The sequence below is a fragment of the Bacillus rossius genome, chromosome 15 (assembly GCF_032445375.1).
Source record: "Bacillus rossius redtenbacheri isolate Brsri chromosome 15, Brsri_v3, whole genome shotgun sequence".
NCBI classification, from domain to species: domain Eukaryota; kingdom Metazoa; phylum Arthropoda; class Insecta; order Phasmatodea; family Bacillidae; genus Bacillus; species Bacillus rossius.
In genome coordinates, this window is record NC_086342.1 from 1,061,413 (window position 1) to 1,075,602 (window position 14,190).

The 14,190-nt window shown below is 42.5% G+C and overlaps 1 protein-coding gene across 2 annotated transcripts in view; it reads right to left on the reverse strand.

Annotated features, from left to right (window-relative positions):
* Positions 1-686: 686 nt before the first annotated feature.
* Positions 687-14,190, reverse strand: part of LOC134539317 (cyclin-dependent kinase inhibitor 1B-like) — a 54,451-nt gene continuing 40,947 nt past the window's right edge. For both annotated transcript variants that reach the window (XM_063381234.1, XM_063381235.1), the window contains exon 2: positions 687-3,316. In XM_063381234.1, coding sequence (XP_063237304.1) covers positions 2,995-3,316 — 322 coding nt within the window. In that variant the 3' untranslated portion in view covers positions 687-2,994. The remainder of the gene's footprint in view (positions 3,317-14,190) is intronic.

The following is a 14,190-nucleotide window of genomic DNA, read 5'->3' on the forward strand; positions in this document are numbered from 1 at the left end:
TTTTTTTTTTCAATGTTGCACTTTCTGCACCTTTTGCACAAACGATTGCTAGTTGTTTAAATGGCCATCTTAGTTTTAAAAAAAATACTTGTTCTCGAAAAAACCAACACATTATCTGTATATTTAAATGAGTTTGAATTTGTTCTTGACCACTCTTTTCCGTTTATTAATGTCTTGATAACAGAATTAATTTGAAATTATTGTGATTGCCGTCACAGCCTTTACTTTTTTCTGTCTTTTTTTTATTAAAATACACCTTTAGCTGTATATTAATTAAATAAACTTATGAACGTAATATTTGAAAACACACACATTTGCAGCTTTGATAACTGCTCCAAATAATTTTTTTTAATAAAATCCAACTGAACTTAAATACTTAATCCGGTTTTTGATGTTTTTCCACGCATCAGAGGTTATTTACCTTCTCCTTTGTTAATTATATGAAGGTTAGGCTCCATCTGGGTAAGAAAATTTTACTGGAGTGATGAGTAAACTTTGGTAACTAGATTTTCGCTTGAAATGGGTACTGGGTTCAGAGAGGCAAGGCCTCACATTCCACAGCCTTGCTCTTAGAGGCGACACCACGCTAGAAGTACCAGCAAGCGTCGCTCTTATCATCCCGCTTCACTAACACATAGTACACCCCTGACTTAACGACAGCTGAACCCTGATAAAATAAAAACAAGTTAGAGTCATTAGTTTTTATATTTCAAAGTCAACTCACTAATCCCACAATTTTTTGAGGTGACATACAGTTAGCGACTGTGCAGCAGCCGTCAGCTGTCTGTCAGCTCCCGCACTGAGGACAACACAAATGAAAACCTCAACAGCACGAGATGTGCTGTCAGTTACAGAGAGGAACACGTTTATTTCACTTACACGTCATGTGCACGCACACAACACACTTACATGAGCACACTGCACTCTTCCATCTAAGTACTATGAACACAGACACGTCTTACGTCGAAAACACACTCATAAATACATTTTCTATAAATACATCATATCTTTGGAGTTATAGCATGTAGGCTTTGGTGTTACTTAAAACACCAAAAACGACACAAATACATAAAATTATACTAATATAATATAAAAATTGTAATGTACAAAATAAAATATTCAACAATTATAACAAAATTATATTACATTTTATTTATGTGTTAGTTAAATAAAGTAAGATACATATCACCCAGTTCAATCTAGGTTTTGTTAATTTCGCATGAACCTTTGATGAGGCGCCTGTCTCGATTCCTCACTGTCGGTTCAAACAGAAAAGTTAAAGGAAGCTGAACAATAATTACACTTTAGGTTACTCGTGACTAGGAGTACACATGATGCAAAATACTGAGAATATAGAATAATTAAGTTTTGCTACACTACCACACCTGTCCCTGTGATGCACTAGTTAAGAAGTGAAACACTACATATATTGTGTCGTTTTACACTTGTTTAGGTACGTATGCTTTGATAAAACTAAGATTTATTGCCACAAAACAACCAAAAAACATATATATTTAATATCTCCTTTTTCACATTTTGTCAACAACCTGCAAGATAAACGACCGACATGCTCTATAGACCAGAAGTGTATCATACGATTTATTTGTAATGAATGCATATTTAGCAAAATATGCCATTAAAAGATCAATTTCATGTGGCTCTTTAAGGGCTTAGGTAAAGACCCAGGAATAAGCCTGCCGGGAAATCTCCACAGGCTATATTTGTCTCGGTAAAAGTCTCAGCTGGGCTGAATTCAACTATGGGTCTGGCTTTGGCTCTGTGATCCTACATAGCTTAAGGCCCGTAGAAACACTGTCGTTCAATGGTAAAAATAGCAAAAAAAAATGGCTCGCTCTTGTTTGAAGTCTATAAAGACTTTTTTCACATTGACTACTGTTACTATCAAAATTCATGTCGCATTTAAAAAAATTAATTTATGTTTCAACAATTAATTCAACATATCGAAAAATTTAATAACTCTCGGAGGTACAGACGTTTTTGAGACTTTCATATTTGAAAAATTGTAAAGCTATATGTTTGATTACAATTGATAGTTTCATGTTTCAAATTCTATTACATTAGTTACTTATAGCATTGAGTGTAAGCATAAATATTATGTTTTACTAAATTTTTTGATACCGACGTTTTGAATTTATATATACACACACACACACACACATATATATATATATATATATATATATATATATAAAATCAAGTTAATATTTATTTAGAAATGAAATATATATATATACTTTTTCTGGAAATTAAAAAAAAATTACAAAAGGTGGGAGCCGTTGAATAACTCTGACCTTCACATGTTCCCTTGCCAAACTTGGACCGACAGCTGTGCCTCGCCGGAGTGTAAGTGTTTATGACCAGTTTACAGGGTCGGTCTCATACGCCGAAGTAACTAAATCATTTTCTTGTCATTAATATTAAATTAATGTATTTTTACTGTAAATTCATTCCGATATAACTCGTCTTCAATCCGTTGGGAAATAACCATATCAAATCATTTAATAAAAGTTATTTTGGACCTGTGAAAGTTCACGTAAGTAACCAATAATTACGAACATTTTCTTCGCCACTAAATAATATGCATTGAAATTTCTTAATGACAAGAAAGTGAAATAAACTAACAACCAGACATGATTAATTACACATAACAAATAGAGCCACGATTTTTTCCTGATTCATTTCACTCCAGGCTAGCTGGTGTATAATAGGGCCTTTTTTTTTTTTAATTTCCCACTTGTGACAACAAGGTCACTTTCCTTTGGCGGGTTACACGTGATTCTCCTCCTTGTTTACAAGTGGCTCATGGTTCGAATCACGGACGTGAAGCAGATACGAGTGAAGGTGCTTCGAGTCTACTCGGCTGCGCAATGAATCAGCGAAAGAGATCGCGGCTCCAGTAATAAGCCGCGAGCCGACTTTTCAGTCAGGGAGGGTTGTTTAATGCGGAGAAGGGCGGGGAGTTGGAAACACGCGCTATGGGCCCGGGGTGTCTTCAGCTGCGGCGGGCGGGGCGGGGGCGGGCGGGGTGGGGGCGGCGTCAGGCGGCGGCGGCGGCCCCACCGCCTCCCACTGCCAGGGCCCCTCCAGCGGCCGCTCCTGCTGGAAGTCGAAGTTCCAGCGGCGCGCGGCGGCCTGGCTCGCGAGCCTCAGCTGTTCGCGCAGCTCGTTGTGCAGGTTGTCGCCCTGGTCGCCCTGCTCGCCCTGGTCGCCCTCGCCCTGCTCGCCCTGGTCGCTCTCGCCCTGGGCGAACAGCCGCCGCCTGCAGCTGGGCCCGTCCATGGAGCCGCGCTGCGCCCTGCGCAACAAGCCAGTCCGCGCTGCAGACAGTGGAAGCACCTGGATGCCGGCCTGTCAGCAGGGCTTCTGTCGAAAAACACAGCACTAAAACTTTTGCTCCGGTGTGTGTGTGTCAAGAAAACTATTTTGTTATTCATATAAAATAATTCTTAAATGTTTATAAATACAACTTTGTACGGAGTATACCAAGACAACTACTGCAATCAAGGGCGCAACAACAGGGGGGGCAAGGGTATTTTGCCTCCCCCCCTTTTCTGAAACCTTGAAATGGGGGCAAATAAAGTGCTCTGTAATCAATTTTTTAGATAATAAAACTGCTTAAATAGCACAATTTTCCACCTTGAAATACAAATTTTCCCTGTGGGAGGACCCCCGGACCCCCCCCCCCCCCGCTTCAATAGGGAGGGGGGGATCGATGATTATAAAAAGGTATATTTGCCCCCCCCCCCCTTTTTTGGAAATTTAGTTGTTGCGCCCCTGACTGCAATGTGTATAATAATCTATATCATCCTCTGCTGATTCAAGTGGACGCAGTTTGAATTTCGTTAGCAATCATCATAATAGTCGTGCTTAGTAACATTTCGTAAAGAGTAACATAAAGAGTAGCGGCGGAACGCAAGGGCGGGAGAAACGCGTTCACGCGAAGAAAGCAACGTCCGCGCGCGCCACGAGCCTACCGCCTCCTGCCTGTGACGTCACGGACATGTTGTAAGGCCTCGAGTCTCGGTTTGGTGTTTGGTCTGGCCGGCGGGCCACGCACGGGCACTGACGTCACGCATGTCACGCGTGCCTGGCTAGACATCCCCCCTCACCCTGCACCCGCCTTGACTACTGTCACTGACACTTCAAGCTTTGAATATATATACTGTATAGAAGTCGCGAGTGGATAGGATTTACTCTACGTTATTTAGAAGCGTATGATGAGCAGCTTGGGAACTTCACCGCTGCAGGGCGCTGCCGTAACGCCCTGTATCGTCTTAGGTTGTTATTTACACGTTAGAGCGCAGCACTGTCGCCCGCTGTCATTCCCCCGCACCCCTCATCCATCATTCACTGCAGCTCGAGGTCGTTCAACGGGAGGGGGAAGGGGTGTTTGAAGAGTTCGACGCTTGTCCGCTAGGGACCACCACGAGTCGATGCCCTAGAGATGGTGGTGATTGCGGCGGTGAATTAACCAACTACCTCAAAACCGTATTAGAAATTTTAACCTGGGCTGGCGACTTCTATACAGTATATATATTCAAAGGTTCAAGCGGCCTGGGGATTCTGCGGGCCTACAAAGGATGCCGCCGTGCTTGGAGAACGTCACAGCCGCTCTCGTCCGTTCGAGAAGGACGCCAAGGTATATAAGCGGCGACGCCGGCCTCCGCGGCAGTTCCGAGAGTTCGGAGAGTTCCGCGAGTGAAGGGAAGTGAGACATCGGCGCAGAGGGTGAGAGACCCCCTCGAGAGTGGCGCGACGCGGAGTGACGGGATCGTGAGAGTGCGACTGAGTGGCGCGAGACTGTGTGTGTGGACAGGCGCGAGGTGAGGGGCGAACCACTGTCGAGCATAGCTCCAGTGAGGAGTGCGAAATGTGGAACTTGACAAACATTGAGTGACTTGAGAATAAACATTTTAAAGTGCAAGTGATTGGTGATCGGACATTTTTAAGTACAATCATTTATTAGTAATTTAAATATTAGTAATTAATAAAACTGTACTAAAACTTAATTGAGCTATCCCTTACGAGCCCAGTTCTTCCCAAATAAGTTCGTAACAATAGCCATGTCTGTGTTTTTTATGGTTTGGGTATATTACAGGCACACGTTGGCTGTCACAACCGCCCACTGCGGAAGCAAACGCGTCCTGAGTGGTCCAGCCAAACAGGGCAATGGCTTCTATTTCAGACGGTTGTCAGTTACAAGGGAACGATTTCTAGAACGGGCATGACTTATTTCATGTAATGAACGATCAGTTTTTTTTTTTTCGCGAAGAATTCATTCACTTGCCTAAAAGCACACTAAGTGACTTGCTTATTTACGAAACATTGGAATAAGTTAAAGCTTGCAGACAATCTCGACCCAAAACATTTTCACAATAAATCATCAACAGAGACGCCTGTACAAAAGCGGAAAAGTTTCGAGTCAAATTTTTTTTTTTTTGCGAACAGCAGCGTAGCCAACCTTGTTTTCACTGGACCAGTCAATAGCTTTAACCTTTAGCCAGGAAAAGAATAAAACAACTTTAACATTAACATGGTGTATCGAAGTCGAACAAGTGGTCAAGTTTCCCTGCGTGTATTACATACAGCTGCCTCAGGTTGTCATCTCCGAAGATTATCCAACAATACAACCCATGGTCCTCGATTCGGTGGGTGGGGGAGGGAGGCAGCCCCTCTCTGACGCTTCTGAAATCATCACTGTGAAACGAAGTGATGAATAGTAATGTCAAACTTTCTGTACATTTTAAGTTTTAAAGTTTTCTGCTTATTGCTTGCATATAGCCTAAAATATAGGCATAGTACAACATACAAAAGCCCCCCCCCCCCTTGAGAGGAAACAACTCTCGGGCCGTGTGGGCCCCACTTGCGAATCCTGCAGATTTTGCCCCCTCACAGGGGCGTGAACCCCGAAAGGGAGGGGGGGTGTCAGAAGGCCTATCCACCCTGAAATCATAATCCCCCTTCTCTGAGGGGTCTTGCAAAAATCGTAACTGTGAAGTGGGTATGATAAATGTTATCCCACGCACCCCCCGCCACCCCTCTGGGAATCCTACAGATTTCCGCCCGTACACAAGTATAATAAACTCACATGTTTTTTTTTTGCAGTCCAAGCTGATGAGTACGTCACGAACCGCCAGGAAGACCACAAATTTCGTTAGTTAGTTACCTAGCAGACCTGCTTAGTGGTCGACAATGGGCTATAATAGAAGCTCAACAAACGAAAAGGAAACATACAAAGCTGTTTTTTTTTTTTGCAAAGAAGTCGGACAATGCAGTTTGAAAGTTGAATTGTTAACAAATGCACGTGAATTTAGGAGGTATGCGGGTCCCTATGAGAAAGATGCAGACAGATATCAGGGAATATAACGCCTCGCGAGACTTAAGAATGTGTTCAGGCTTGGTTACAGCCACAAATGCGAACATACGAGGATTGTTTTTGTCTTTGCAGAAAAACGCTGTGCAATAAGATTTCCTGTAGAAACATACAATAATAACTCTCTACCTTACTTATGATGGTTTGCAATTGTTACAGTTTTCGGAAGTGATGATTAGTTTAAATATTCTATGTCACATTCGTCATTTATTATTTTGTCAAATATCCATGAGTATTAATATTTTCATGAACAGTACTGTATTTCAAAATATATTTTTTTAATCATAATATGTTTCCGCTGAGTGTTGTTAAAGTATATATTTTAACTGCTTATATGCTTTAAGTACTTGTAATGAATGTGTTACAGACAGGTCCTAACTCCATGGTTGTAGTTAATTTTTTTTCTCTCCTGAATTGGCAACATGTAATGATTTACTTTCACCCATTATTAGGGGCATATATATTTCGTGAAATAATCTGAATAGACTGCAATAAGGCATGCCGTTTGCGATTGTTGCCTTGTGATTGGCGGCCGTCTGCCTTATTTGGCCGGGCCATTCAGGAAGCGTTTGCTTAGTACTGGGTGGCTGTGATTGGTGTTCTCACAGTAGACAAATGCCTGGAATAAACCCAGCCAACCACAAAACACAGACAATGTTGCAGTGTTTTAACACACGGCTGGTCTGGAAATCTTTTCGCGGAAAATACGTGGCCCTACCCATAATTTAAATGTAGCAAAAGAATGCCTAAACTTAGTCTAGAGTAATATGTAAATTATTTGTTGGTTGGCCTTTGTAATATTTAACTCTTGTTTTTGAGTGGTGAAGTTTGTTTTCGAACATAATAAATATTCAAATCGTAAACTCTATCATCGTAATATCACATTGTTAGAGACTGGAACAATTCGCGAGTTCAATGACCTCCAGGATATACTCCATGATCCTCTGCCTACTTGGAGAAACGGCGCCTGTGCATTTAGTGCTGAATTTTGAGGCGTCTCAAGTGGGTAACTTGTGATTGGATACTTTTTTAATTGATTGTCTCTAATTGGCCAAGAGTCCTACATATTAACAGTGAACCAATAGCAGAAGCAGCACAACGGTATAAATATTTGAATTTTAGCATATCACGAAACGAACCCGAAAATTTTTCCGGTCCCTACACATTGTTTAATTTTAATAACTAATGCAATATTAGGTTACCTTTATCCATACTAATATTATAAAGAGAGTGAGAGTTAGTTTGTCCAAGTAAACTCGAGAACTACTGGACCTATTTCAAGAATTCTTTCACTGTTATAAAGCTACATTATTCCAGGTGGATATAGGCTACGTTTTATTTAAAACAGCCTTGGCTACGGTGTGGAGAACCACGGGATCAAGTTTATCAACTAAACAGCAGGGCGGCGGCGACAGGATCAGAAACATCTCCCACTGAGAACAGTCTCTGCTACACTAATAAAACACAACACAAATTTATTCTGCAGATAATACAATAATTTTACACCAACCTATAACCCGATAAACACGAATTTTCACAAGTGGCTGGAATAGTCGTATCCAACGTTTTACATTACCTCCAAACAACCGACGACGCATTTCAAAATCCTACGCCCGGTCCTTAGCAGTAGAGCCAATATTTCATTTTAACTATACAATTGTATGTTGTCACTCTATCATGAGAATCAACATGACAGAGTACGTGATTTTTTTTTTTTTTAAGAAGACAGCAATATTTAGTTTTTATACTTTTTTTTATTTTGTGCGTACCTTGAATGACACACGAACTGAGAACTTCTCGCACCCGGAAGTACCCGAATTTGGACGAGAGTGTACCCGAATTGTGTGGACTACGGTTGGCCACACTGGTGGGACGGGAGCAGCGAGTGTTTTATCCTCGGCATGTGAGTGCACGATGAGGGGGGGTAGATGGGGGGGGGGGGGGCTCTAGGGCGGCGTGAATCAGGGAGAGCGGCGCAACAGTCGACATTCCTCAGGGACATTCCTGGGGCGTGAGTCACGAGGCCCTGCAACCTCACGAGTGAGTCACGAGTTGCAGCGGCTCTCGCGGTCCGCGGTTCTAGTCCCTAACAGGTAAAAAAAAAAAAAAACTTTTCTTTTTTTTTTTTACAAACGATTCCTATGGAAATCAGTTGCCAAGAAATAGCAATACTGCGTGAAAGATGTTGTAACTTTGTCCAAACATGGCTATGGTTATTTTTGCATGTATGTAATACATTTTTCGAGATAATACTAAGTATTTCTTATGAAAAATGGTGCATTATTTTAAATTGTAATTGCTGTTTCATTGAAGCATAATTTTTTGAAAACCATGAAAAATATGATCGAATATCAATAGTTGGATTTTATTTACTATTTAATTTTTTTTATCTAATAATGTGCACATTTAGTATTGGAAAGCCAATTAGGGAACGGTTTACAAATAACTATTAGAGGTACTGAGACAACACAAAAGCATGAGTGGCCGTGTAGGAATATGACTGCAGTACCTATTACTGTGATCTAGTGATGGGCAGAACGGATCTTTTGACCGAATCGGTTCTTTTGGATCAGTTCCGTGAGATGATTCGTTCAGAACGATTCGTTCATCTCGGTCAATTCGTTCTTTTCTGTGTATGGGATCTGGCTCTTTTATCAGGTGTCGTAACTCGTTCATCCTTTAGAGTATTACGTACGTGTTTTTGTATTTGAATTTGAACATTGCTTTCCGTAGCCAGTGAATCACAGTTGCGTATATGAAACAAGATTATTTATATTTTATTACTTTTTAAGTTACAAATATTAATATATAGGCTATTTACACTCTAGTGACAGTAAAGTGTTTACATGTAGACCAATACATTTAGAGAAAAAAGACAAAAATTTAATACTACTGCAATTCAGTATGAAGAGAAACAAATGAAGTACATTAATTAACCCAAAAATGGTAAGTGTGAACATTTGTAGTTACTTTCCATGTTATTTTTTAATTCATACGGTTTTTTTTTGTTTTTTTAGTTTTTTATTTCCAAATTTGTGTATGTGAATGTGAAAGAGCAATTTTAAACCACTACTTAACAGTTGACATTTTCAGGTATAGATACTTTTCATGTTACCCTATTTTATTTGATCAGTTATCGTTTGCTCTTGTGAACATGCGCACGCTGTGATTGCTAATTCTTCAGACTCCTGACGCCATGAATCATTTTACGAACGAATCAGACCGGGCGCGTGACCGGTTCTCTCATCTCGTTCTCTCGTTCTCTCGTTCTCTCCGCGTTTTCGTTCTTCCGAATCTTTCAAGGTACCGGCTCTCAAAGAGCCGGTTCTTTACATCGCGAACGAATCGCAAGATTTCGTTCTCTCAAAGATTCGTTCTTTTTGAACGAATCGTTAACGAACGACCCATCACTACTGTGATCACTACATTAAGAAATAAAACACACTTCTGTCATGCAACGCACTAACACTCGCCTCGGCTATACTTAAACTGTCTTAATGTCACATTGCTACAAATAAATTACATTGTTTTTTAAAACGTTTTCAATTTTTTAATTAATTTAATGTTTGGACAAGTATTCAATTATATTTAAGTATTTTGTGTTTAAAACAATATTTAATATGTTTGAGATTTTTTGAATGTATCATAATTTTTTTGAATATTTAATACATTATTTTATATGGTTTATGTTAGTACTAAACCTGGATGTTAAATTGGTAGATGATTCTTCAGTAATTGTTCTATTTTGTATTTTATTTGTACTTTTTTTTGTTTGATTCCTAGATATAACTTATTATACGTGGTTTAAGTCTCATGGTTAGAGACCGGAAAGATTCGCGGATTCATTTCGCGGTAGGCTAGACTCCAAACTCGTTCACCTTCATTCTGGGTCAGTGATTGGACCACCGTTTACCTGAAGGGCTCTAAGCCAGTGAAAAAACCTGCAACAAAAGAAGTATCCAATTACAAGCACCCCAGGTAACACGTGTCACGAGTCATTATCCAATGAGCAGGTGCAATTTGTCCTAGTACATAGAGGATCTTGGAGTCTGTCCTAGAGGTGTTTGAAATCGCGAATTTTTCCAGTCTCTACTCATGGTTCAGTGTAAGAGAAGGCGTAGACGCCTCTAGTGCGCCAAACTGAAGTGGATTATTGAGATGAAGAAATGTGACGTGTCGCAGTTCAGTGCGAGCAGTTCTCCCACCATCCTGCTGTGATGCCGGGCCTGGGTGACCCTGGGCTCAGGACTCACAGCAGGAAGAAGAGTACAGGAATGCGGGGTGCTTAAAGCCCTGACGGCCCGGGCGATGATGGCCGTGGCCAATACCGGCCGAGTGTCAGACTGAGATGAGCTTAGCCCCCCTAACCACCTCCTCCATCCCCCCTCTTCAAGGAACACAGCCCGATAAATTACACCCGCCTCACAGTCCGTCACGCGAGCCACTAAACGAGCATTAACGGCCGACTCGTAAATAACGACCGACTCTCGTCCCGTAGGCGACGTCGCGGGCGCTTCCAGCCGCTCCAGGGCTCGGTTTAGGGCGCATCCAGTCTTTCCAGGGTGCGCACAGGCGCTTCCAGCCGCTCCAGGGCTCGGTTTAGGGCGCATCCCGTCTTTCCAGGGTGAGCACAGGCGCTTCCAGCCGCTCCAGGACTGGGTTTAGGGCGTATCCAGTCTTTCCAGGGTGCGCACAGGCGCTTCCAGCCGCTCCAGGGCTGGGTTTAGGGCGCATCCAGTCTTTACAGGGTTCGCACAGGCGCTTCCAGCCGCTCCAGGACTCGGTTTAGGGCGCATCCCGTCTTTCCAGGGTGAGCACAGGCGCTTCCAGCCGCTCCAGGACTGGGTTTAGGGCGCATCCAGTCTTTCCAGGGTGCGCACAGGCGCTTCCAGCCGCTCCAGGGCTCGGTTTAGGGCGCATCCAGTCTTTCCAGGCTGCGCACAGGCGCTTCCAGCCGCTCCAGGGCTCGGTTTAGGGCGCATCCCGTCTTTCCAGGGTTCGCACAGGCGCTTCCAGCCGCTCCAGGGCTCGGTTTAGGGCGCATCCAGTCTTTCCAGGGTTCGCACAGGCGCTTCCAGCCGCTCCAGGGCTCGGTTTAGGGCGCATCCAGTCTTTCCAGGGTGCGCACAGGCGCTTCCAGCCGCTCCAGGGCTCGGTTTAAGGCGCATCCAGTCTTTCCAGGGTGCGCACAGGCGCTTCCAGCCGCTCCAGGGCTCGGTTTAGGGCGCATCCAGTCTTTCCAGGGTGCGCACAGGCGCTTCCAGCCGCTCCAGGGCTCGGTTTAGGGCGCATCCAGTCTTTCCAGGGTTCACACAGGCGCTTCCAGCCGCTCCAGGGCTCGGTTAAGGGCGCATCCAGTCTTTCCAGGGTTCACACAGGCGCTTCCAGCCGCTCCATGGTTCGGTTTAGGGCGCATCCAGTCTTTCCATGGTTCACACAGGCGCTTCCAGCCGCTCCAGGGCTCGGTTTAGGGCGCATCCAGTCTTTCCATGGTTCACACAGGCGCTTCCAGACGCTCCAGGGCTCGGTTTAGGGCGCATCCAGTCTTTCCAGGGTTCATACAGGCGCTTCCAGCCGCTCCAGGGCTCGGTTTAGGGCGCATCCAGTCTTTCCAGGGTTCACACAGGCGCTTCCAGCCGCTCCAGGGCTCGGTCATGTTGGTCTGGAGACCACAGTTGCACCACAACCCCTCCCCCCTTCCCACTCACTAACCACTATATCCAGCGAGACAACAAGCAATACCTTACTCCAGTCCCACCTTTCAAGTCTGTTCTTCTTTGCTGTGGGTGCTACAATTATCGAGCGTTTTCGAAAATTCCGATCGCATGAGGGGAATAGTTGGATGCCGGGTGGGGGAACCGGGAGAGGAGGGGAATAATTAGGTACTTGGTGGGGGAAACTTTAGAGGAGACAGCAGGGGAGGGGTAAATATGACGCGGCATACTTGCTCACTTGCACGCTTTCACACTTGCATTACTTCCACTCTCTCATATTTACACGTTTGTATACTTACTTAGATACTTAGATGAGACCAGCGATTAAAATGTTATGCTTATTATCCATCACGATTTGAAACAGCAAGCACGAGTCGAGACTAGAAAGCAAAATAAAATAATAATATTGTGAGCGGGGTCTTTCGGTACTCGATATTGAGTGAACTCGATAACAAGCAAATTATTGTTTTCTCATGTTGCAAAAAAAAAAAAAAATTAATACGAAACTCGGACATGAAATTAAAAGTAGAATTAATAAAATTAAAAAAAAAAACTAGAGTGATACATATTCGAAAAGTATTCATTTGAGGGAAAACTATAACAATTTTCACCCTTTTTGAAACCTAACTATAATTCTGTTTAACAAGACGGCACTATTGGTTTCTCGGGGCTGGCCGAACAACAGGAGTGTCGAAAGCGTCGCATGGAACGCCTCAACCCTGCACCTGTGACCTTTGCCCCTAGACCGGAATTATCATCGCCTGTGTTTTTGAGGTTATACTTCTTTATGTGTATTGAATTTAAAATTTTAGTACGCACCAGAAATGCAATTAAATCAGTGCGCATTACCTAACGGAAAGCTAGCAGGTTGAAAGTCCAGTGCGCATGCGTGCAGAAACTGCTACAGCCGTCTTGATGGCGGACCCACGTGTGGCAACATGCACCCGTATTTATTAACTTGCGCGAACATCGAGGAGTGTACTAAGCGTATTGGTGCGCCGAAATAAACTTTATGGTAGTGAAACTATCCTGGAATACATTTTGTAAGCTTGAATAGTCATAACAAGATAAAATCGCAACTTTAAAAATAACTATATTTTACTAGACAAAATAATTTTGTTGGGACAAACATGGCGTCAAAGATATATTCTAACGCGTTGTTGGTTCTTTAAAGCATTGCGAATGCAGCGCTATCTTTTAAGTATTATAAAATAAAAATAATGTTTAACAAGGGCTTTCCAGTCCACACTTTCTAGCATTATTCACATTGCAAGTATTTTCGTTCCAGGTTCCTACGCAACTAGTTTTCCGCCGAGGAAAAATAATCTACAAATTAGTAGGCCACTGGCTCGCACTATCTTCACCCGACTGCTTGGGAACGCAGTAGTTTCGCTACCTTGTGCGGTCTATTGTTCACTAGTTTGTGTGTGTGTGTTTCACACCAGCCCGACTGCGATGCTATGTCCGCGCGAGTGTCGACCTGATTCGCTTGCACGCGTCTACCTGCTGCGCTTCGCTGGAGCGGCCAGCACGGCTGCACGGCTTCACACGTCACGCCAGGCCCGACACTTATCAGGACACTTGCTCTTAAGAACACTACACAACAAGCCTCTAGTCTTCACCAACATTCTGTAAATGAAACATTATAATAATTTTTAATTTAATAATAATTTATTTCCCATTTTTTTTACACTTTGTTAACAATATTCACTTAATTAACCAGGAAATTTAGCACTCACGAAAGAAAGCTTGTATGTGAGTGCATCTAGTCACTTCAAATTACATGCGGTATTTTGACGATTGTAAACATTTGTAAATGTATAGTAACTGAGAAATAAATATATAAAATATAACCTAAGAAACTTTACATTAGTTATATAAAGATGAAAGTTAAAAAGAGCAATTTATTAAAAATCAATATTATGTATAAAAAACGTAGTATAAATTATAACATTGTTACATGAGTAAATGAAAATATAATTAAATATAAATTATTATTTAAGTAAAGTACAGGTACAAAGTTATAACAATATATAAAACTTACTTAAATACTAAAGCCATCTCTTCATCGCCATCATCAGG